Raw genomic sequence first — 21,862 nt, forward strand, 5'->3', positions numbered from 1 at the left:
TGATCTACCCTACCCTACCACCTACTTTCAGAAAAAAATTGAGAGAAAATTTTAAAGGTTAAGTATACAAAACACATACTATAAAAAAAGAACTTAAGAGTTTCTAGTTCTGATTCTGTCACTAAACAGTGAGGTCACTTTGGTGAGGCTACTTCCCACCTCTCAGCTTCAGCATCTATGTAATGAAGTTACTGTGGTATCTCACTCAGATCTAGTTCCAAATCTCTTTCACTTAAAAAACTGGACTTCTCAAAACAAAAAACAAAACAAAAAAAACCCACAAAAAAACCAAAACAAGACAAACAAATAAACAAACAGAAAACTGGCCTTCTCTTCCAACTGGAGATGTTTTATCATTTCATGAGTGTTTACTTTGGTTGGACTTAGATTTTCTAAAAGACTTAGATGTAATTAAACTTTCTTTGAGGAGAAATTAGAAACTTTCTGGGAACAACAATAACAACAAAATGCTGAGAAACTTCTGCTCTAAGCTGGATCTTCCTGCTCTTTATCTCAACTGAGATAGACTATGTTGAAGAAAGAGAAAAATAACGGACAGGCTCTTTTTACAAGTTAAGGGCATGCCTGGCTGAAACAAGTTAAAGTAATGAACAAGCTTGGAAGATGTTTATTAGCATTGGCATGTAGTTAATGACAGGCAGATATGTTAGGAAGATGTTAGGCATCAGGAAGTTATAGGCATTCATTTCCACAAAGCCACTCTGGATCCAGTTCAATGTGGAGGCCTTTAAGAACACTTCCAACTCCAGTCAAAACACAGATAAGTGGGCTAGGAACAATATTTGGGACTGTTCCTTACAACTTTTGAAGCGACTCTCCTGATTCTATTTAGATCACATCTGTGTCTATCATCTGGAAAAGGACTGAAGAAAAAATATTTCCACAGAGCAGGTGATTTAAAAGGTAAACCACTTTAAATATTCCTACTAGTTTCTAATCTCTTCACTTAAAATCTTTTCATGGAAGTTTTTTGCCCGTGGTTCACAGAGTAAGTAAGGCCTATCAATATAAACGACTTGGCATATTAACAAGCCAGTGAGGCAAACTTGCCATCTATTTAATTAAGGTGATCCTTATTCTATTCAAATTTGTCAACTGGTGTTCTGATCTATGTTTAACCTTCAAAAATTTTAGGAATAAATGTTCATGTTCAGATTTCAGTAAACCTACAGAGTTAGGACTTGATTATTTATCTCAAAAGTAACAAATGAGCAATCATATAAATATTCCCCGAAGTTATTTATGTAATGTTTTCATTTAATATTCGAATTATAAATATGCCTAATACACTGGAAATTCCCAATTCTAACCAAATACTGAAACCATATTTTGAGGACTAGACCTAAGCTTTAGAAAAGAGTTTAACCTCCTCACTCATAGTACTACTCTTCAACAGTTCCTCTATGGACTAAAGAAGGCTGTAGGTACATTCTTATACAAGGGACATCGTAATGCTGATCAAAAAGTATCTGTGAATGACAAGAGTAGTTGCCTAGGAGTAGGGAAAAAAACAAAACAAAACCCAAAGAACTGGTTAGTTTAAGTACAAAATCAAAGACGCCTTAGGGCACCCGGGTGGCTCAGTCGGTTAAGCCTATCCCATTCTCGACTTGGGCTCAGGTTATGATCTCAGGGTCATGAGATTGAGTCGCCTCAGGTTCTGTGCTCAGGGGGAAGTCTGCCTGCCCTACCCCTCCCTGCCCCCCCACTCATGCCCTCCTTCTCTCTCTCAAATAATACATACATAAATCTTAGAAAAAAGGATGGAAGCCTTAAAGACAAAGGAATCTGGACTGTTCTATAGTCCACAGAAGCCATAACAGACTTCGGATCAAGGAAATAATTCAGTGAATGAGCTTCTTAAGAACAAACATTTTTGTTTTAATGTTCACAAAGCAAGTCCACAAGTTATTTATTGCTCCTCCTATAACTCAGATCACAGTCTCCTTTATGATTGTTACCATCACATATATAATTAGCCAATATAAAAACCTCTTGAATACAGAGGTGGGCATGACATTTTGATGTATAAACAGACATAATCCCTAATCTCAAAGTTGCTTTCAAGAATAAGAAGCTGGATAAAACCCAGAAATAAAATACAGCTTTATAAAAAACATGAAGTAATGCTGTGCTGTAATAATGAAAAGGTCAGGAAAATCCTAATACCATTAATATTTTATTTTAGTTAGACCGTCAACAAAGGGTGCAGTCCAGCTTTGGCTGCTGCACTTGAAATTAGGGATAATTTAAAAACAACAGCAAAAGTGATTAAAGGGAAGAGAAAAACAAATCCTTCCAGGAAAGATTAAGTATCCAAGAGAACAGACTTTCGTTATAATGCTCTATTACTATTAAATAGTACCAAACACTGAGCTGGTTAAGATGAGTGATACCAAGAAAGAAAAAGAGACCCTTACACTTAGAAAGACTGCAATATATAGTTGATTAATTATATGAATGAAATACTTTATAGACAACCCAATGGCACATATTTTTAAGTCAACTAATAGGATTCAAGTTTCATTACTTTCAGCTTCAGTAACTCCTGTTCTATTCACTATGTTTAATTGGTAATAGCAGTGATGCCATATACTAGTTTAGTTCTTTATGAATTTCAAGATACTTTAATTGTTAAGTATCCTCACAACTAAAGGGTAGAAATTATGTCCCCACCATTAAGAACTCTGATATAAGTTTCCTTTCCTGAACTCATTGATTTCCTTAATATGGTGGTTCTTCAACTCTGCTTGATCATCAGAATCACCTGGGGAGCTTTTTAGAAACTACTGGGCCCCAAGTCAGAGATTTCTATTCTAACTGACTTGTGAGGAGGGCAAGAGCTGGTGGTATTTTTATGCCAGTAGATAATTCTAATATGCAGTAGCCAGAGTTTAAAACTGCTGCCCTAATATTGTTCCTCACCTCCAGGCCCCCTTTCTTCCTCTCCCTGCATCTCTATTAATTTTATTTTCTGGTGGTATGAAAGTAATAGAGCTCACAGAACTGCTCAAATATTTATCAACACTAAGAAAGCACCAACTATAATATACATTATTTTATATGCACTAAAACAAACCACTGCCATGATTTTAAGATGTAAGATTTTAGAAATGTTAGATGTGCAGGCACCTGAGTGGCTCAGTTGGTTAAGTGACTGCCTTCAGCTCAGGTCATGATCCTGGAGTCCTGGGATCAAGTCCTGCATCAGGCTCCCTGCTTCTTGGGGAGCCTGCGTCTCCCTCTGACCTTCTCCTCACTCATGCTGTCTCTCACTGTCTCTCTCTCAAACAAATAAATAGAATCTTTAAAAAAAAAAAAAAAAAAAGGAAAAACAGAAATGTTAGATGTGGAACATGGAAGAGTTCTCCATCCCTAATTTCCAATCTCTGTACTCTCTAAGAAACTGCATTTGCTCATATGAACTATCATATCCTGTCCTGCTGTTCAGGCCCCTCCACACCATCTCATCAATAAAGACACAAGAAGATCTAAAGAAAAGAGGATAACAGAAGGAATGCTGAGTTAGGTAGGGGACAGCATTTAGGAACAGAGACTAAATTTTTAGGTCATGGATTTCTTTCTTTTCTTCTTCTTCTTTTTTTTTTTAACAGATTTGTTTATTTATTTGAGAGAAAAAGTGTACACAAGTCAGGGGAAAGGGTAGGGAGAGACAGGGAAAGAATCTTCAGCAGACTTCCCACTGATCAGGAAGCCCAACATGGAGCTCTATCTCACAACTATTTGAGATCATGACCTGAGCCAATATCAAGTTGAGTGCTTAGTCTACTGACCCACCCAGCTACCCCTGGTCATTGATTTCATAAAATATTACCTTTACAAGTTTTCAAAGTCATGTCCCTCATTTTGAGACTGTAGACAGTGGTTATGAACATTTTACAAGTATCTTCTTCCCAAAGAGAAGGCAAAATTCCACTTGGCTAAAGAGCACTATAAAAATGAGTTCTATACAAAAACATAATTTCAGTGTTCATTTGATGGCCATTAAAGTGCTTTGTTCATCTGGTTACAATAGAATTTTCCAGTGAATAATAATGCAGAGGCTACACTTCAAAAAAGAGAAAATTCATTTAAAAAACCTAAATGACTTCTGCTTACACAATTATAAAACACTGCTTTCCTTGAAACACTCATCTTCCCAACTATATTTAAAATAGGAATTAATATGATTTGTAAGTTGTTTTCAAAGTCATCTCTGTAATTAATGAAAAGCAAAGAAATGTGGGATGGAATTTTGCTTGAAGTTCTCATTTAATCTGTCTTTTTAATTTGTGCTCCTTTTAATCCATAGTGCTTTATTCTTTTCTGTACTCCTCATATGAGGCTTAAAGGTTTGCAAAGATTCCTGGGCTTCTCTGAAGACTCAGCTCAACACCACAAAACATTCTCAAAGATACTCATCTGACAAGAATCACCCATCCACATCACGTTCCTATCAGAAGTTATATCCAATGAGTCCTAGGAGGATTCATGCATTCCACACAGCTGGTTAGACCCTGTGGCCAATCAGCTCATAAGGCAGGTGAGGCAGCACTAGTGTTAGTACAATCCCAGTACCAGACAATAGCTAATGCAGATGATTTTGTATTTCAAAACTGAACTAAACTTTCGGCATTCAAATGGAATTAGATTAACATGGAAAAATCTTTGATTCTTAAAATGTTAATACATTACACTGTAATTCATTCTTATTTATATTTTCAATGAATTTTTATTTTTTCACACAGAGGCTAAAGTAAAATAGCCAGAGCTGAGTATCGAAAGGAATGTTTCTCATATTAAATGCTATTAACAAGAGGCTATGAAAAAGAGGTGAGCCACACATTCAAAAAGTGACACTTAGCTTGTGAAAGCCACAGTTCAAAGCAAAGAGGAATCACAGGACATAAAAGTAAGATGGCCAAGGGTTAGCCAAATTTGGGAACATGAAGAGATAAAGCTATCATCATGGAGTCAGGCAGGAGGGCATCAAATTCAAGTTAGAAAGAAAGACTCAGATCAATAAGCTTGAAAAAATGTGGCAAAGTCCAGGGTAGAGACAGAGTGCCAGATTTAAGAAAAAATTGACAGCATCCGCACTAGCTACAGTTGCTTTTACTTTCTTTCTACGGTAATAAGAACTAATCTTTTTGAAAGGCAGGCAGAACACATGGAGGTGAAATCAACCGAAAAGATCTAGTATAGATGGAGACAAAAGCACAATGTTCTTATTTTATTTATTTAATTTTTTTGAAGATATTATTTATTTGAGAGAGAGAGACAGTGAGAGAGGGAATACAAGCAAGGGGAGAGGGAGAAGCAGGCTTCCCGCTGAGCAGGGAACCCAACTGAGCCATCTAGGTGCCCCTTATTTTATTTTTTTTAAAAGATTTTATTTAGAAAGATTGAGAAGGGTGGGTGGAGAACATGAGTGGGGCAGCGGGGGCAGGAGGCAGAGGGAGAGGGAGAAGCAGACTCCCTGCTGAGCAAGGAGCAGACATGGGGCTCGATCCCAGCACCCTGGGATTATGACTTGAGCCAAAGGCAGATGCTTAACCGACTGAGCCACCCAGGTGCGCACAATGTTCTTATTTTATTTTTTTAAAGATTTTATTCGTTTATTTGAGAGAGTGTGAGTGAGAGAGCACAAACAGGGGATGTGGGAGAGAGAGAAGCAGACTTCCGGTTGAGCAGGGAGCCCAACATGGGGCTCCATCCCAGGATTCTGAGATCATAACCTGAGCTGAAGGCAGCTGTTTAACCATAATGTTCTTATTTTAAAGGCGGCTCCTAAGACCAACCCTTTTCCTTGAAAAGGAGTGTCTGAATTTCATAGAAGAGTGATATGTTGAGCCTGGGAGCAATTATCAGGTCTTTTATCTTCCAACTAAGAGAGATACCTTCTTGGTAATGTTCTACTTCCTTCCATGGCATATAAATGGAGCAAGCATATATTATGACGACATCCTGTGTCAACCACGGCAATGACAATGACCTCTTCCATCAGGAGGTGGTAGATAAGATGGAAACTCCTCCCACTGGCCTGGAATAAGTTCTGCCTAATACAGGTAGTGGAGGATTAGCATCATTATATTAGTGGAAGGTTTTGCTAGAATTTGATTAGGCACTGGGCCTAATTAACAGATAAACTTATACCAAGAATGTAACAATGCTACTGTTTAAATCCTCAGAGCTGGCTAAAGGGCTCTTTTATATGTGTGATTCCAGATGCTTAAGATAGAGGTGCTCTAACTCTAACAAAGGTCTAGGGTACTGAGTAGAAAACAGGGCCTCCCTAACTTTAAAAAAAAAACAAAAAAACAAAAAACCTTCTGCCTGCAAAGGAGACAAAATCCTCAAGTCTAGTGGTCAAGTGGATCTAAGTGAGCTAATCTTTAACGTGTGGGTTAAGCCTTTTGCTGAAACTGCTGAACTGATTAACTGCAGTTTCTATCTACAGCAACATGGAGACACATAATCACACCACGTTTTCCTTGGCACAGGTACTAAAGCACGATTTTTATAGTCTTAGGGCCATGGGGACCTGATAGACAATATCCAGGACGAGCTTTCCCCACCTTCCACCCACCCAAGCAGGCAAATACAATTTTAGAACAGAACAGGAAAAAGAAAACAACCTGGCTTTCCCGTAAGGGGCAGGTGTACCCCAACAGGCAGCAGTCAGTGATCAACAAGCCCCTGTAACTTCTGTAAAATGAGATCATGTTACTTTAAAGGGGATAACGTGTAGTAATGGGGGTAAAGTGAGGACTACCGGGAGCCACTTTTCTTCAAGACTGCAAGTTGGGGGCAGCAGGACACACACAAAAAAGTGCTATGGATTCCTATCAACTAACTTCTAGTCAGGCACTAAGACAAAGCCTCCATTACACTCTTGTTGCCTGGCCATGCGGGTGGCAAACAACTCATACACGTCAGGTGTGCAGAAGCCAAGAACACCAGAGTGAAGTCTAGAGTGGGAAAAAAAAAAAGCAATCAGGGTCAGGGGCACACGCTGGTGTGGTTCAGAGTCTGTCAAGGCAAGCCAGCAGAAACCCGGAACACACATCAATAGTCTTCAAAACCAGGCAGCAGGAACCGAAAGTGAGTTAGCAAGTGGAAGGCAGCCCTGGAGTGATGACTGCAGAGGCGGCAGTCCAGACTGCAGCAGCCCTGCCTCACCATCCCATCCTGGGAAAGCCTATCTTCTGGCAGCACTAGCTTTATTTCCCCACGATGGCTTCTACAAATGGGCCAAACAGGATGTAAGGAAGGAGGCCTGTATTACATGGTATTCTACTACATCATTTGATTTAAACACACAAAACCTGGGTTCCATCACTACACTACAGTTATGTTCTATTGATTCTGATGTTCATAAAATTCATTTAAAGAGGACTAGACCTATCAATGAAATGATTATGCCTTTGTTGATTCTGCTTATAACATGGTACAGGGACTATAAACATATGAACTCCACACATTTCCAAAGTTGTACTGAAAAAATATATTCAGTATTTCTTAAAAAACCAAATCCAGGAGCACCCGGGTGGCTCAGTGGGTTAAAGCCTCTGCCTTCGGCTCAGGTCAGGATCCCAGGGTCCTGGGATCAAACCCCGCGTCTGGCTCTCTGCTCCGCAGGGAATCTGCTTCCTCCGCCCCCCCCCCAACCCCCCGTGCCTGCCTCTCTGCCTATTTGTGATTTCTCTCTGTCAAATAAATAAAATCTTAAAAAAAAAAACAAAAAAAACAAATCCATAGAAAAAGATTTGATTCCAAAACAACAAAGTCAGCACACATATGAAACTGTTAGAATACAGGATGCCTGCGTGGTTCAGTCAGTTAAATGTCTGCCTTTGACTCAGTTCATGATCCCAAAGTCCTGGGATCAAGTCCCACGTCTGGCTCCTTGCTCAGTGGGGAGCTTGCTTCTCGCTCTGCCTGCTGTTCCCCCTGCTTGTGTTCTCTCTCTCTCTCTGACAAATAAATAAAATCTTAAAAAAAGAAACAATATAAGAGTAGACTTTTCTTAAAAGATGCAGGACTGAGAGGAAGGTTTAGTTCAAGTGCTGGCTTATCATTAGCAAACTGTAATGTTCTAGATAAAACACTAAATAAAAACTCTCTAGAATGTAATTTTATTTTTGGTAAAATGAGGAGGTTGAATTTTATGTTTTCTAAGTAAAAACTCAGCTCTAAAAATGTTTATGCATTAGATTTCTAGTTTAATTTCAATGGACTTTTGATAATTTCAAAGATCAATATGTTACCTGCTATAATTAAGGATATAATTTTTTATATCCGAAGAAAATCTAACATTATTTAGAGAAAATACAAGGTAAGCATTTTTAGAAGACTCTAATCCAGGATTTCCACCAGCATACAGTTGAATAATTTAAAAATACCTTTAACATAACAGAAGTCAATTTAATATTAAATCTGATTTAATTCTGAGAATAATGTAGTTTCTCAGAATAATTTAGCAGATAGACCAGTCAAATAATAGGGTATAGGGGAAAATGTTCACATTTCTTACCACTGGGCCTTTAAACTCTAGAAATGAAAGCTCAGATCTCTAAAATGCTTTTGAAGGCAAGCTAGAAGGGAAGGGAAAAAAAGAAAGAAACAGGGAAAAACATCAGACTGAAAGCTGTTCCATTCCCAAGTTTAAAAAAAAAAAAAAAAAAAAAAAAGCTGTCTCTAGCCCTTTCTCTTGCCTTTGGTGAACACGGTGGGGGGAGAAAAACCAGCAACAATTAAAAAAAAAAAAACAAACCCCTCAGTGAAATTTACCATGACACTATTTTATAGCAGGTATTCTGAATCTTTTATCTTCTGAAACACACACGCACGTGCGCATACTCACATACACAGTTATAGTATTTTCTATTGCAGCCCAAGTCTTTGTTCAGCACTGGAGAAGCTTTAGGGCAAAAGAAGCTTATGAATTTTCCACAGGAAATCTTAACCAAAAAGAAATGTAAATGATTACTGCAAAGCCTGTATATTTGATGTTTTTCCTTGAAATAAAGAAAAGGAAAAAAAGAAAGAAAGGAAGAAAGAAAGAAAGAACCTTTTGTTAAACGGTTTTAAGAAAATTTCTTCTCACATACTAAAAATCCCCAAATCAGAATCACATGCAAATCCAATTAAATTCATGTGCAGTATCACAAATAACAGGTTTAATATTCTCATTTGGGTCTCTAAAATTACTACACACTGTGAAATGTGTGACTTTTTCTAGGAAAAAATATTTTATACATCTACTCCCTTTCTCTTTAGGTTTCCTATTTATGATTTACTTTGAAAGATGATACTAATTCAATAACACATTATTCTCCAGAAGTTAACAATACTATTCAATATTAAGCTTGCCTGATTGAGCCATAACTTAAAAAACACTTAGAAATGGAAACATACTCAAACTTAGCTGGAAAATTAAACATTTTGTAATTGCTTAACTGCTAAGAGGACATTCAATTTATCTTGAGTAACTTTTATTATTTCAAAGAATATACATGAAAATCCTTAAACAACAAATTCCTTCCCCGACACAGTTAAATGCAAATTATCTTTTTTTTCCCTTGTCTTACTCCAGAAAGCTCCCGCACACATAGCTGATACGCCACCTACTGCAAAACCGAGCTGACAGCGCAGGCGATGCTGCCAGCATTTCCATTCCATCACCAGGCTGAGGCTGAATAAAGGCGTGCTTGTGTGGTAGTGTTTCTTTTTTAAAAATCTCAGAGCCAAGAAGACCAGGCTGAAATAGAATTTTCAAAAATGGAGCGTAAAATAAACAGAAGAGAAAAAGAAAAGGAGTATGAAGGCAAACACAACAGCCTGGAAGATGCTGATCAAGGACAGAACTGCAAGTCCACACTGATGACCCTCAACGTTGGTGGATATTTATACATTACTCAAAAACAAACACTGACCAAGTACCCAGACACTTTCCTTGAAGGTATAGTAAATGGAAAAATACTCTGCCCGTTTGATGCTGATGGTCACTATTTCATAGACAGGGATGGACTCCTCTTCAGACATGTCCTAAACTTCCTACGAAATGGAGAACTTCTACTGCCTGAAGGGTTTCGAGAAAATCAACTTCTTGCACAAGAAGCAGAATTCTTTCAGCTCAAGGGACTGGCGGAGGAAGTGAAATCCAGGTGGGAAAAAGAACAGCTAACACCCAGAGAGACTACTTTCTTGGAAATAACAGATAACCATGATCGCTCACAAGGACTGAGAATTTTCTGTAATGCTCCTGATTTCATATCAAAAATCAAATCTCGCATTGTTCTGGTGTCCAAAAGCAGGCTGGATGGATTTCCAGAGGAGTTTTCAATATCATCAAATATCATTCAATTCAAATACTTCATAAAGTCTGAAAATGGCACTCGACTTGTACTAAAGGAAGACAACACCTTTGTCTGTACCCTGGAAACTCTCAAGTTTGAGGCTATAATGATGGCCTTAAAGTGTGGCTTTAGACTGCTGACCAGCCTGGATTGTTCCAAAGGGTCAATTGTTCACAGCGATGCACTTCATTTTATCAAGTAATTACCTGTGTCATGAACAAAGGCAACAAGCATGCAGCCAGCAAGCTTCGGAAAACCACGGCATCAAAGGCATCCCAAATAACGTGTGCCGGGCCAGCTCTGTACTCAGAGCCCTGCTGCTAATCAATTACTGTGAGCTAACGGTATGTAAATTTTATCGCTAAAGATGCCCTTCTCAAGGGTGTTCCTGCTGATCAGACTCTTATACTTAAAATGAAAACAGTGATGTTCTATATATTGTAAATAAAGACTGAATGCTTTTGCTATTTGTTTACTTCTGAAGCTTTTAATGAGAATGTCTTGGGTACTTGCACAATGAACAAGCATGTACATTATCTATCATTTAAGTAAATGGTAATAAAAATATGTTAAAGGGCTGTAAGATTTAAAATCCTTTCTGCAAAACTACAAAGAAACTGAACTGGTAAAAATTAACTACTGAGAGCAAAGGAGATGTGCAGATGTACTAACACAGAGCTACAGCGAAACCAAATGTAACTGTAAGAAGGTATTAAAGTTACTGATTTAATTTTAACGGCAGGCACCAAAAGCTTATTTGTAGTTCCTGTATTTCATGCTATAATTATAGCTGAATTGACATATTGCTGAACATTCCTAAAAAACTGCGTGATGCCAATAAAAATATAAAAGCACTATTAGCTTCTTTGCTTGTATTAATAATTACAATAAAAAGTTAAATGTGTCTCTTTCAAAACAGAGAGTACCACTTGATGATTTCACACAGTATTATGCATTGATGTAATCAACTGACAGGCTACAGTAACCCTGGCTGGTCTTGCAAGTGACAAAAATCAGCAAATTCATTTCTTTGCAGGCTGAGCTCCAACAGAGCATGGATAACTTAGCCTTAACAGTTTATGTGGTATCAAAATAATAAAGGAGTTCATTTTCAGAACATCCTTTGAATCTATTCATTTTTAAAGCTCAAAAATATTAAATGTGCATCATTAAACATTATTCTTACAAAAGAACTTTATTCTTTCCAATACATATTTTGATGCTAAATCTCAAATTCACTCAGTTGTGTTAGTTTCTTTAATTATATGCTAAATGGGAAGTTATGATTTTAATTAAGTTTTATATATGGCTTCTCAATGAAATAATGCAGAAACTTAGCTCTAAATGTGAATGCATTTTTCCCTCCAAAAGAGCAGCTAAATAATTTCTATGCCTCTTATTTTCTTTAGCTTCTACGAATAAATTATATCTTAAATTTGCTCCTTTAAAATTTGACCATTAAAACAGGTAACTAAATCTTAATTTTAATAAATTTCCACAAAAGATTGCTGAAAATCGTGAGTTATATAAATTAGCATATATGCCAAAAGTTTGCTTACACATTAAAAACTTACAGTAAATTAGCAGCAAAGCTAATATTCGTCCTCAGAACTCTCTCACTTAATAAATCAAAGGGAATGGAAAAGTTGGCCGCACATACTAAAGGAAAAATTTTAAAATTATACCAGAAAGTCCCTTAAAAAATCCACTTAAAAAAAAAATTCCATAGGGCGCCTGGGTGGCTCGGCGGGTTAAAGCCTCTGCCTTCAGCTCAGGTCATGATCCCAGGGTCCTGGGATCGAGCCCCACATCGGGCTCTCTGCTCGGCAGGGAGCCTGCTTCCTCCTCTCTCTCTGCCTGCTTCTCTGCCTACTTGTGATCTCTGTCAAATAAATAAATAAAATCTTTAAAAAAAAAAATCCATATCAACCACACAATCTTCCTTTATGTATAAAAGTTTCTAATAAAACATCAAATTATCTCTTATGTACTTTAACACGGCTTAATCAGGATTTAAAGAAACTATGAAAATAGTAAAATATAGTAAAGTCTATTTTAAAACAGTTCCCTGTAATTGAATTGTTTACATACTTCTCCAGCTTGTGAGTTGACTTTTCCTTGGCATTTGGACTTTGGTAATGAAAAAAAATGAGAATGATTTAATGTCAAAGCAAGATTTTCTCTAACAAGATTTCATTACAGATAATGAAAATAGCCCTGACATATCTTTCTACAGGAGATATCACTAAACAAATCACCTTAGAGGTAGTATAGGTTTTTGCATGAATTCACAAAAAGAGAATTTAACTGTCGTAACAAATTATTACCAACAGAAACCACTACTTAAAGAAATCTGTCATTCATTTTAACGTATGTTTCCAAAAGAAATGATAACTGGATGCATTTAACACATCGTTACATTCTTGATCATAATATTCTAAAACAATTTAGTTATTGAAGGTCATCTGACTAGATCAATTACTCTTGTACGACTTTTTATAAGTGTACCTTTTTAAATTCAGTTAGCTGCATTTGAATTTACATATCCAAGTGCATAAATACTATGTTTAAGTATACAGAAAATCTCATTTTCAGTTTTCCTATATCTTAAAATATTTAGAAATATTTTCCACTAAAAATGACTCAAGAAATCATACAAAATGCCAATCGTAAGAGTGATGTATTTCTGTTTGGAGTCAATGAAGAATTTCTTCCTTAAATTCTTCTCACAGAAATTCTCATTGCTTCACAGAATAAATCACAAAGTGACTATCTTCTTTTTCAAAAGGAAAGTAACAAAAAATAGTTTACTTGCCACAAGCCAAACATACATACCCCTGCATTTGGAATTATCCCATGCAATGCTTCTAGTAGTGTCCTTAAAATATGAAAAACAAAACACAGCTGATAGTGTAGTATATTTCTAAAATGTGTATGGCTGTGTGCAGAGCAAATGAAACACTTAATGAGACTCTGCAGGTAAAAGATGACTACCATCCCAGACTGAAGCTAATAATACTAATGAGACTTGTTATTATTTATTTATTGGACAGAGATCACAAGTAGGCGGAGAGGCAGGCAGAGAGAGAGGGGGAAGCAGGCTCCCGCTGAGCAGAGAGCCTGATGCAGGGCTCGATCCCAGGACCCCGAGATCATGACCTGAGCCAAAGACAGAGGCTTAACCCACTGAGCCACGCGGCACCCCGAGGCTTGTTATTTTTTTAAAGAAATTTCATTATAGTTCAATTGCTCTTTTAAAGATGATATTAAGACTGGCCCGGCGCGGGAGGGAGCGCAGCACCGCGGGCAGCGCCCAATAAAAGCTTTTCATTTAATATATAAAAGCCCCCCCCCCAAAAAAAATAAAAAAAAATAAAGATGATATTAAAAGGTAATGCTTCAAAAAAGAAAAAAAGGTAATGCTTATTGTTTCATTACATGCCTAATACGACATAAGAACATACATTATCTCAATTAATCTTCACAATGACCCTAAGAAAGGTACTATCATTCTTTCCTTCTTTCAGGTGAAGAAATAGAGACTTAGGAGGGCTAAGGAACCTAAGATCATACAGTTATTAAGAGGTAAAAGTGTAACCCAGACTTGAAACACAGGTATACTAACTAGCTCCAGAGCCAGCAGGAACTATGTCTGCTTTTGCCAGCCACTTACATCTCTTAACACTTAGAACCTGGTGTTCAAAAAGTCTGTGCTGAATACAGAGTACCAAAACCCAGGTTCGCCTCACTTGATGAAATCTCACAATGTAGGTACTCGTAAAATGTTGAGTGACAAACTGAACTAGGGGAAAGCAAATAATATTTTTAATGTCATGCGGGGTCATTTAAAGAACATGAGATGAACCATCTCACAAGAATAAAGGATATCCCAAATTTGTCTACTAGTAAATCCAGATTTTCATATATCAAGTTTGAGGAAAAGGTTAACTTTTTAGGACTTGTACCGTCCACAGAATGGAGATATTATGAAGAAAAAGTAGAGCACACATGACCACTGGAGTCAGACCTGGATTCAAATTCAATTAACCTCCACTAACTTGTTTACATGATGTAAGCAAGATTCTTAACTTCTTTGAACTTGAACATCCCCATAACAAAATGGAGATAATGATTAGCTGGCGGACCTTTTATAAGACCTAAATGAAATTCTAAATTATACGTAAAGTGCCTCACACACTATAGACTTTCAATAACCACTGATTATTATCTTATCCAGTATAAAGATATCTTCATGACATAATCATGAATACCATGCACAAAAATTCACATTTACATTAATTAGGCTTTCAACTTAGACATGAACAGAATGCAGAACTTTTAACAAACATGCTTAATACTTTGATGAACACTATAAATATATATAAGAATATACTTTAAATTGCTATAGGCCAACACAGTTTTCATCTGTATTAAAAATGCATATGATGAGTTTCCTGGGACTTTTTATATTCTATCTTCATGTATAAAATCTACAAGAACAAAATAATTGTTGCAGCTGTTTCATCAGCAGTATAAATCCAGTCAGCAGTAATATATGTGATAACACAATCTTAGAGATACCCCACCTAATAAATTCTGGTTAAATGTCTTAAACTGCAATGATGTCAGTCAAGGTTAAAATTAGAGCATCAGACTCATAATTATCCTTGCTAATAAAGCAGAGGTGTAATATGGACTATCCAAAACAGCGTGCAACTTAGAAATTACTTGTATTTAGCTCTGAAATATATATGGCTACTTACACAGCAGACTGGTCTTCCTAATCATATTTTGCTTAAGTTAATATTAAAATTAATTTGCTTCTGTTAACAAGCACCGAGGGAGTGGTAATAAAGGAAAGTATGCTGGGCAGAGGGAAACAACTAAGATGAAATTTTAAATTTACCTAAAATAATTTATGAAGAGCTGACTGTGTTCCTACTTCTTGACCAAAATAAACACCGGGTTCAAGAGTTTCTATCAAACAAAAATCACTGATATAAATCTCATAAGCTGCTATAAATAACCTTCGCTTAAAAATTTCCAAAAATGTAAAAAAAAGTACAATGTTAGGGATACTGTATATAAAATGTAGAACCTCTATCTTTATTCAGATCACTGATTATTTCAGAAAAAATACTGAATTGGACATGAAAGAGTGAGGCAATTATAATGTACTTCTTTATTATAGGTCTTTAAAAAAAACTGTTCCCTATCATAAAACATAACTGTTAACCTAAGAGCACAACAGGTTTTTCCAAACCCAAGATTCCAGAGTATTTAGGCACATTTAAAAGCAAACAGTTAGTAGTTTGTTTTTTGTTTTTTTTGGTTTTTTTTTTTTTAATCTAGTTAACTTTGGAAAATTCCTTTTTGAAGACAGGCCCAACTTTTCAAAAAGTAATTTTGATTCTTGTCCTCTAAGATGTTTAGACATATTTTCTATATCATTAAAGTATAAAATTGAACAAGTCTGATTTCTTCCTAATTTCACTCCACTGATTTTGCCTTGTTACAAGAGACTTTTTTTAATAACAAGATGTTTATAACCAGTTTTTAAGATTAAGAATTATTGAATGATACTAACTTTAATCTCAGTAGTTCCTTGAATTTAATTACCTGACTTTTATGCAGCTGCAGAAAAAACTAGACCATTTAGCATTTATTTTAGGCATATCATTTGATGAACTTTTTAAAAAATTATTAAAATTTCTTCTTATTTTTAAGTAATCTCTACATTCAATGTGGAGCTCAAACTTACAACCCTGAGATCAAGAGTCACATGCTCTTCTGAGTGAGCCAGCCAGGTGCCCCACTACTTATTTTTTTTTTAAATATTAAAAATAATATGAATGCAGATACCTACGATCCTATATCCTAACAATTCTTTTTTTCTTTTAAATAGGCTCCACACCCAGTGTGGAGCCCAAGGAGGGGCTAAAACTCACAACCCTGAGATAAGACCTAAGCTGAGATTAAGAGTTGGATGCTTAACCAAGTGAGCCACTCAGGCGCCCCCTAAAAGAACTACTTTGATTTTTATGTATTTTTTCTATCTGTGTGAATGTGTGTGTATGTATGTATGTATGTGTATGTGTGTGTGTGTGTGTGTGTGTGTGTGTGTGTGTGTATAAAAGATTTATTTATTTGAGAGAGAGGGAGAGAGCCCGCGTGCATGTACCTGTTAACGGGATGGGGCAGAGGGAGAGAGAATCTCAAGCAGACTCCCCATGGAGCATAGAGGCCCACATGGGGTTCAATCTCATGACCCTGAGATCATAACCTGGGCTGAAATCAAGAGTCAGACGCTTAACCAACTAAGCCACCCAGGCGCCCCATATCCATGTACGTTTTTATAGAATCCCCTATAGAAAGAAAAAGGAAAGACTATATATAGCTATGTACAGGAATAATTTATTAATAAGGATTGGGTGATTACTGGAGAGAAACATCAAACAAAAGAATCTAAAACCCACAGGTGATTAATTTATAAAACAACCAATATATACAATCGCAGGCATTTATGATACATATATGTTTACTTGTTACAATGCAGCCTTGAAAATGGGCAAGATAATGTTGAAGAATGGTTAGCAACTCCCCTTATTAGACTGGGCCAAGACTTGGCATAAGATACCAAAAGATGCCGAAGTTAACCAAAAGGGAATCCAGCCAGTGCCAGTCTGGTGAGGTTTTTTTTTTTTTTTTTTTTTTAAAGATTTTATTTATTTATTTGACAGACAGAGAGATCACAAGTAGGCAGACAGACAGGAAGAGAAGTTGGCGGGGGGAAGCTGGCTCCCCGCTGAGCAGAGAACCCGATTTGGGGCTCGATCCCAGGACCCTGAGATCATGATCTGAGCCGAAGGCAGAGGCTTAACCTCCTGAGCCACCCAGGCGCCCCAGTCTGGTGAGTTTGATGCAAGAAAAAACCAAGATAGAATCCATTTCTGAGACATGCTGAGCCACAGTCACAGAAAGGAAAGGGTGTGACTGATAGGTCAGGGAGTAAGTCTAACCAGGAAAGAAACCTCTATGAGCCAAGGAGATTTTCCTCATTCAGGTACAGAATAATTATTGAATAATCCAGAATAATACCTAGCTCCCCGGGAATAACCACCAAACTGATTGCTAAAAATGAACTAAAAATTCTTCCATGGGAACATCTAAGAAAAAGTAGAATATCTTTAGGCAACTGGGAGAGAGGGGTTTTGGTGGGGTGGAGAGTGTATTTATATAAAGTAAGCGAAGGAACAACTTCACAAATTTCTGAGATACCGTCAACATTTGTACTATACCCTCTATCCCTACTTAGGGGGTAGTGGAGTAAGAGGATGGACAGAAAAAAAAACATAATTCTCTTCTCCTTTCCAGTAGTATCAAACAATTAAAAAAAAATACTTAGGATTGAGACACCTGGGTGTCTCAGTCAGTTTAGCGGCTGCCTAAGGCTCAGGTCATGATCCCAGAGTACTGGGATCTAGCCCTGCATCAGGCTCTTTGCTCAGCAGGGAGCCTGTTTCTCCCTCTGCCTGCCATTCCCCCTGCTTGTGCTCTCTCTCTGACAAATAAAATCTTAAAAAAAATAAAATACTTAGGATCAAAAAGCATCTCGCATGCTCTGTTTTAGAGTACTGAGAGGAAGTGAAGAAAGAAAACTGGGAAGGAGAGGGGCGCCTGGGTGGCTCAGTGGGTTAAGCCTATGCCTTTGGCTCAGGTCATGATACCAGGGTCCTGAGATCGAGCCCCATATCAGGCTCTCCCTGCTCCCCCCTCTCTCTCTGCCTGCTGCTCTGCCTACTTGTGGTCTCCCTCTGTCAAATAAGTCAAATAAGTAAAATCTTAAAAAAAAACAACAACAACAACCTGGGAAGGAGAAACATAGACTGAAAAACTGAACTGGTGGAAGCTGGCAGACATACATGGCCAATTTCTTAGGAACAGCAAGGCATGAATGAAGAGTTACATAAGGAGCGATTTCCACACAGAGAGGGGTCTGAGGCTTTAACCAGCAGGGCAGCCATTTGTTTTCTAAGTAGCTAGTACTCTTATCTTCAATATTCCAAATTAATAAGCTTGTGTTAAACTACTCAAACAATTAGACACTTTCCCCAAGAACACGTCAACAGAAGGATCAAGAAGAGCAACTGCTGCCTTTCTCTTACACTGAAAATACTGGAGCACTGATGCTAAAGCTCACACACTTTAAAAAAAAAAAAAAAAAAAAAGATCAGATAAAAAGTGACCCAAAGGTCAATAGTGGTGGGTTTTGTTTTTTTTCCTCAGGTTATACAACACAAATCTGTTGCTCTTTTAAGAGCAACACTCATGCATCCACATATTAGTAAATTTATTTCATATTTAATTCTAAATATGTAGTGTTTTGTACTATACAGCTTTAAAAGATAAAATATGAAGTTATTGTTCCTTAATACCTTATTTTACATAGCTACCTGAGAGACAAATTACTAATAAATACTTAGAAGTTTTAAACACGAGAATATATATGTTAGGAGTCCATTGGAAAGAAAAAGTATTTTGAAAATTGGCTAATAAGCAAAAGATATCAACTAAGATTAGTAAGAGTTAAATAGTCCCAACTACTACCTTGGAACCTGGGCATCTCTTAGCTTCTGGTCACTTATATGTACTAAATATAACCAAAGAAGATGAGGACAAATTGAGAAATGTTCTTATTCTAAAGCACTCAAGGAAAATGCCTGCGAACATAGCTCCTACCAATCTTTTATAAAACCAAAGAGAGGAATAGGACCAATGGCATTGCTTGGTCAGTCTTTCTGAATTGAACACACACCTAACTAAAGCTGTTATTAATAATACCTTCTGCTTGGCTTCATATTAATGATAGATATCTTTTAAATTTTATTTTAAGTTAAACTGTAATTTAATTACCATAGCAATTCACTTTCTTAGACCCTTATTTTAAAAACATGTTTACAGTGGACATTTATTTAAAGCTGTCTCTGTAGCCTAAGACTCTCACCTTTAAGTCTACTGTTCATCTCTATTCAAATTCCTAGCTCAGATTAGAAATGAAAAATATTAATAATAAATATAAAAATAAAGGGATAAAATAAAGAAGAATAAAAAGACACTAATGTTTATTAAGCATTAGCTTGTGCCAGGCATTATTCTCATTGCTGTGTCTGATGTACAAACTGAAGTTTGACCAAGTATGTCTAAGGTTTCAGAGCTCCTACTGAGAGATTTTCTTTCTAAAAATTTTATTTATCAGACAGAGAGAGAGAGAGAGAGAAAGCATAAGCAGGGGGAGTGGCAGGGGCAGGCAGAGGGAGAAGCGGGGTCCCCACTGAGCAAGGAGCCCAATGTGGGACTCGATCCCAGGACCCAGAGATCATGACCTGAGCCGAAGGCAGACGCTTAACTGACTGAGGCACTCAGGCATCCTTCCTAATGAGAGACTAAAGAGGGTTTTAATTCAGCATTCATTTCCAGAAACCACTCTCAATTAGTACAACATAACACTGTCAGTCTAAATTCTCCCCCTAGCTTTGAAAAGTAGAAAAAAATTTTTTTTCCTGAGTCTATGAAAAAGAGTGTTCACCAAACAAACTTATAACGTAAATGTGATTCAGAGGTAAGATTTTCAACTCACCTGAAAAATTTTTTTTTTTTTTTTTTTTTTTAAAAGAGAGAGACAGCCAGAGAGCAACTACAAGTAGGGAGAGTGGGAGAGGGAGAAGCAGGCCTCCCAATGAGCAGGGAGTCCGATGTGGGGCTCAATCCCGGGACCCCGGAATCATGACCCGAGCCAAAGGCAGACACTTAACAACTGAGCCACCCAGGTGCCCCTCACCTGAAAATTTTTTAAGAACAGTAGAGGGGCACCTAGGTAGCTCTGGCGGTTAAGCATTTGCCTTCAACTCTGGTCATGATCCCAGGATCCTGGGATCAAGCCTCACATTGGGCTTCCTGTTCAGCTTCTTCCTCTGTCCCCCACCCCCACTGGTGTGCGTGCGCACTCTCTCTCTATAATAAATAAAATATTTTAAGAAAGAACAGAAGAAAGAAATGTTTATATATGTAAATAATCGATATATTTAAAACACTCTTGGCGATTCATTCCAAGATTCCCCAAAAACCTCTCTGGACCAAGCTTTTATCCTGATTTCTTATTCTTTTTTTTTTTTTTTTTTTTTTAAGATTTTATTTATTTATTTGAGAGAGAGACAGTGAGAGAGAGCATGAGCAAGGAGAAGGTCAGAGGGAGAAGCAGACTCCCCATGGAGCTGGGAGCCCGATGCGAGACTCGATCCCAGGACTCCGGGATCATGACCTGAGCCGAAGGCAGTCGTCCAACCAACGGAGCCACCCAGGCGTCCCCTGATTTCTTATTCTTAAGAAATAATAACAACTCTCCTTAAAACCATTAATAAGAAAATAAATTCCAAGCTGTCATTAATTGAAATGTGTGACCCTTTCCTTTTTGAGGCAGCTAGCAAGAAGGGAATGAGGTATATAAAGAACTGATGTCACATCTCTTTTGTTTTTTGATGACCACAAATGGCACGGACCACTAAAGAGACTGACAATCTACCAAAATGAAAAAATATTTTTAAAGAAAAAGTCATGCTTTCCACATCACTATATCCCTCTAAAGAAAATACTAAGATGTATGTGAAAAAATCATTGAGTAATTTTATTGTATAAAAATTTATTAAAGCAGTACATTAAATTAAGAGGACTCAACTATATAAATACCAGAAATAACAATTCAATCCATTTCACTACAAATACACAAAACTAAAAAAACCCAAAATGACCATTTTTTACATGATACAAGCATAGTGACCAAATTAAATCAGAGCTTATAATTAAGACAAAATGTACTTATTAAGAATTGTATTTCAACATCAGAGGAAATAAAGATAAGAAGCAAGGAGAGAAAATAAGTACATCAATTCTTCCACCAAATAAGTAAATCAATTCTTCCACCAAAGTGTTTAATTAGCTTAAAAGTAAATATTCATTAATTGCCTATAACTCCTTGAGGAATAAAACATATATAATCTATCTTCTATATATAAAATTATAACTATATATCTAAAAAAGACATAAAATCTTGAGTCTAAAATGGAGACAAAAATTCTACAATGAGGGGTGCCTGGGTGGCTCAGTGGGTTAAAGCCTCTGCCTTTGGCTCGGGTCATGATCTCAGGGTCCTGGGATTGAGCCTCGCATCAGGCTCTCTGCTCAGCAGGGAGCCTGCTTCCCTCTCTCTCTCTCTCTCTCTCTCTGCCTACTTGTGATCTCGGTCTGTCAAATAAATAAAATCTTTAAAAAAAAATTCTACAATGAAACTGAAAAGAAAAACTGTATTTTTAAAAAGTCATGCATGAAACCTTTTTAAAAATAAATTAGGATCTAATGTGGAAATCTAGACAATATACAGACACATAAAAATAAATAATTCAGGAATAAAATGGCATGATCAGAAA

General features: G+C 36.9%; 2 protein-coding genes across 2 annotated transcripts in view; one reads left to right on the plus strand and one right to left on the minus strand.

Annotated features, from left to right (window-relative positions):
- LOC111147172 (general transcription factor IIF subunit 2) overlaps positions 1-21,862 on the minus strand; it is a 157,343-nt gene that overhangs the window by 74,071 nt on the left and 61,410 nt on the right. The gene's annotated exons all lie outside the window — the stretch shown is intronic.
- Positions 707-11,373, plus strand: LOC111147009 (potassium channel tetramerization domain containing 4). The gene is made up of 2 exons (XM_022502853.1): positions 707-924; positions 9,620-11,373. Exon 2 carries the CDS (start codon positions 9,805-9,807, stop codon positions 10,582-10,584), a length of 780 nt encoding a protein of 259 aa, XP_022358561.1. The 5' UTR covers positions 707-924; positions 9,620-9,804; the 3' UTR covers positions 10,585-11,373.

The sequence above is a fragment of the Enhydra lutris genome, unplaced genomic scaffold (genome assembly GCF_002288905.1).
Source record: "Enhydra lutris kenyoni isolate GAN:26980312 unplaced genomic scaffold, ASM228890v2 scaffoldscaffold15, whole genome shotgun sequence".
Lineage (NCBI taxonomy): Eukaryota > Metazoa > Chordata > Mammalia > Carnivora > Mustelidae > Enhydra > Enhydra lutris.

Excerpts from the sequence above, each read along its gene's own strand:
- LOC111147009 (XM_022502853.1), top strand. The coding sequence starts at position 9,805 with ATGGAGCGTAAAATAAACAGAAGAGAAAAAGAAAAGGAGTATGAAGGC.